The 2,892-nt window shown below is 65.7% G+C and overlaps 1 protein-coding gene across 5 annotated transcripts in view; it reads right to left on the bottom strand.

Moving 5' to 3' along the window:
- PTPRG (protein tyrosine phosphatase receptor type G) overlaps positions 1 to 2,044 on the bottom strand; it is a 592,097-nt gene extending 590,053 nt beyond the window's left edge. For all 5 annotated transcript variants that reach the window (XM_026650229.2, XM_026650227.2, XM_026650225.2 and 2 more), the window contains exon 1: positions 1,895 to 2,044. In XM_026650229.2, coding sequence (XP_026506014.1) covers positions 1,895 to 1,979 — 85 coding nt within the window. In that variant the 5' untranslated portion in view covers positions 1,980 to 2,044. The remainder of the gene's footprint in view (positions 1 to 1,894) is intronic.
- Positions 2,045 to 2,892: the final 848 nt, after the last annotated feature.

Genomic DNA, 2,892 nt, shown 5'->3' with positions numbered 1-2,892 from the left:
ACACCCCAGCTTGTGCATTTGACAACATTTTGTGCTCAGTCAATTTCATTATTTCCACTCCTCAGCTACTTCCCTGCAACAAAGATTCTCATAAGACAGGAATGGGGAAGACAGGAAAAAAACGGAGATATTTTTAAAGGAATGTATCTCTCTATCTTTCTCTGTACAACATTCTGGAGGGTGCTGGAAACTGGAGTCACATATGTACAGTTGACAGTGCCCCTTTAAAAGGGAAGGGTGCACAAATAAATTCTGCCAGAAATGGGTTTTGTAATTGTTTGGGTAGAGAAACTGGTCAACTTTAGACCTTGATCTCCCCAGCTGCGTTAGGGAAGATTGTGTGGCTACTGAAAGCCAGCAGATGTGCAGACAAGGGAAAGTTATTATCACACACAGTCTAGTTCGAGAGAAACTCAGGAGAAGTTCTGAGTAACTCATCAGAAGGGCCACGTCCATCCCGGAGCGTGCGTGCGGGTGTGTTTGGGGGGCTTTCTGGAGAGGGGACGAACGCAGCCGGTGACAGACAGAAGCTCAGCAGCGCCTCTGTGGGTGCATCTGCCTGACTGCAGCTTTGGGAAATGGACTAGCAGACCCCTCCAAAGCCTCTGACATTTTAACTTTCCTTAGCCATTACACACACAACACAACACACACAGCAAGCGTCCTCCTCTCCGCAGCCTCCTGGAGGATTTTGCTTTTGACCTGAGCGCACTAGGCTGGAGAGGACGTGTTAAGGCAACCTTGGGGTGGGAATCCACCCCTGCGCCTGGCAGTGATGCGGGGAGCACAGCCCAGCGCCCCCTGAGGATTGAGGCTGTGGCCAGACCACCCCGCATCCCCACCCGCCGGGGGGAGTTTCCGCTGCCTCCCTCCTTGCCCGGGCTAGGAGCAAAGGAACCAGAGCCGCCGCCAGGGTTTGTGTGCTCAGCTCGCCCCGAAGGACGGGCAGGCTCCGACCTTTGTCCCTCTGGCCCCGGGCCCCCCAGACCACATCCCCGGCCCCCAAGGTCAAGGGGACGGCGGCGGAACGCGGCCAAGCAGGGGCGAGGGGCGCAGGTGGGAGGCCCCGGGGGCGGCAGGACACAACTAAGTTTTGGGGGGGGGAGAGGATCGGGGTGCGGGGGCAACTCAGCCCGCCTAGCGGGAGCCTCCCCGGGGCGCGTCCGGGCCCCTGGAGCTGGGGCGCCCGGTGCCATGAGCGCCCCGCAGCGCAGCGCCCCGAGCTCCCCCAGCCGCCGGCTGCTGCCCGGCCCCGCCGCGGGAAGCGCTGCGCCAAAGCCGAGCCCGCCGGAGGGAGGAAGGGAGGGAGCGGGCGCCCCGGGGTGCCCATCCCTCGCCACGGGCGCGCCCCGGGGCAAGGGGCCGCCGTCTCTCGCCGCCCTTCCCCGGTGCTGCGGGGCATGCGGCTGCCGAGCGGGCCAAGCCCAGGAGGGGCGATGGGAGGCGGCTGCGGGGCGGGGGCCAGGCACGGGCAGCCACGATCCCGCACCCGGGGGTAGGGGGCCTCTCCCGCCGCGAGCAGGGGCACCAGGCGCCCGAGGAGAGGGGGAGAAGTTGGGCAAAGTGTGGCTGGGAAGCCGGGGCTGAGAACCGCCCCCCCCTGCCCCAGACAAAGCCCACCCCGGAGCGGGGTAGGGGCAGGGCAGAGACCGGTCCCCCCTCGGTTGAGTCTCGCACGCCCACGGCTAGGGGTGCGCTGGTCAATCAGCAACACCCCCCTCCCACACACACACACACTTTCTCCGGCCCCCCAGCACAGCCAGCCCCCCCGGGGAGAGGCAGCAGCCTTGGGAACCCCCAGCCCCGCCACGGGCCAGGCGGCGCAGCCGAGCGCGCAAAGCAGGAGCCCTGTATTTTCAAACCCCCCCCGCCCGCCGCGGCCGGCGCCACTCACCGGGGAAGCACACCACATACTGGAGCACGGCGCTGGCGATTTTCAAGGCAAAGATCCACCAACACGGTTGCAGTAGCCTCCGCATGTCCAAAGGCGCACATCGAAAGCGGCCGAGGCGGGGGCTGGAACTTGGGGAGAAGAAGTTGCCGCTCGTCCTCCCCCTCTCCCCAGCCACCCACCCCCCCAAAAAACAACCAGCCAACCACACACACCCACCCCACGTCCCCGGGCCACCCAGAGCGGGGGGTGCGGTGGGGCCGCAGCAGAAGGGGCCGGACGCAGCAAGCGCCAGGCCCGGAGCAGCCCCGCGGCGGCTGGGTCGGCTCAGAACTTCACGCCCCGAGCGGCGGCCGGAGGAGAAGCGCCGTGGCGGGGCTGGGGCTGGGGCGCTCCCTCGCTCCTCAGGCGGGCAGCCGGCAGGGCCGAGCCGTGGCAGGGGGGCGGGCGCAGGCTCTCGGTCCCTGCCCCGGGCAGCGGCGGCGGCGCTCAGACGGCAGCCGGGCGCGCTCCATGCCTCCCGGCAGGACGCCCCATGTGAGCCCGGCGCCTGGCTCCGACTTTAAAGCGGCGAGAGGGAGAGAGGAGGCGGGGGCGCGCGGGGAAAAGGGGGGGTCGGGCTTTTGCGCGCACCCGGGGCTCTTAAAGGGGCCGTGCGCACGTTCCCCCCGGTCTCTCTCTCTGGAAACCTCGGCTGGAAACCCAGGAGGCGTCTGCATGTGAAAATAGGCGTGTGTGTGAGGCAGCATCTGCGGGAGCATGGGGGGGTGTGCACACGCACACCTGTGTGCGTAGACGGTATACACACGTGTGTGTGTGTGTGCAATGCACACATGCGCTCACATACTGTACAGCTCGTTTCTCACGCCCCACTCGCCGGCCAACCCTGCTGGCTACAGACACACGCACTCACAGCCTCTCTCCAGCGCGTTCCTTCCAGCCGCTTGCAAATCAGGCTTGCGGCTGCCTGGTTTTTTTCAATTTCCCGACAGCAGGGGGGT

This window comes from Terrapene carolina, unplaced genomic scaffold, assembly GCF_002925995.2.
Source record: "Terrapene carolina triunguis isolate 2854851 unplaced genomic scaffold, T_m_triunguis-2.0 Scaffold89, whole genome shotgun sequence".
NCBI lineage: Eukaryota > Metazoa > Chordata > Testudines > Emydidae > Terrapene > Terrapene triunguis.
The sequence above is the reverse complement of the archived record's forward strand: the minus strand, read 5'-3'. Positions and strand labels throughout refer to the sequence as shown.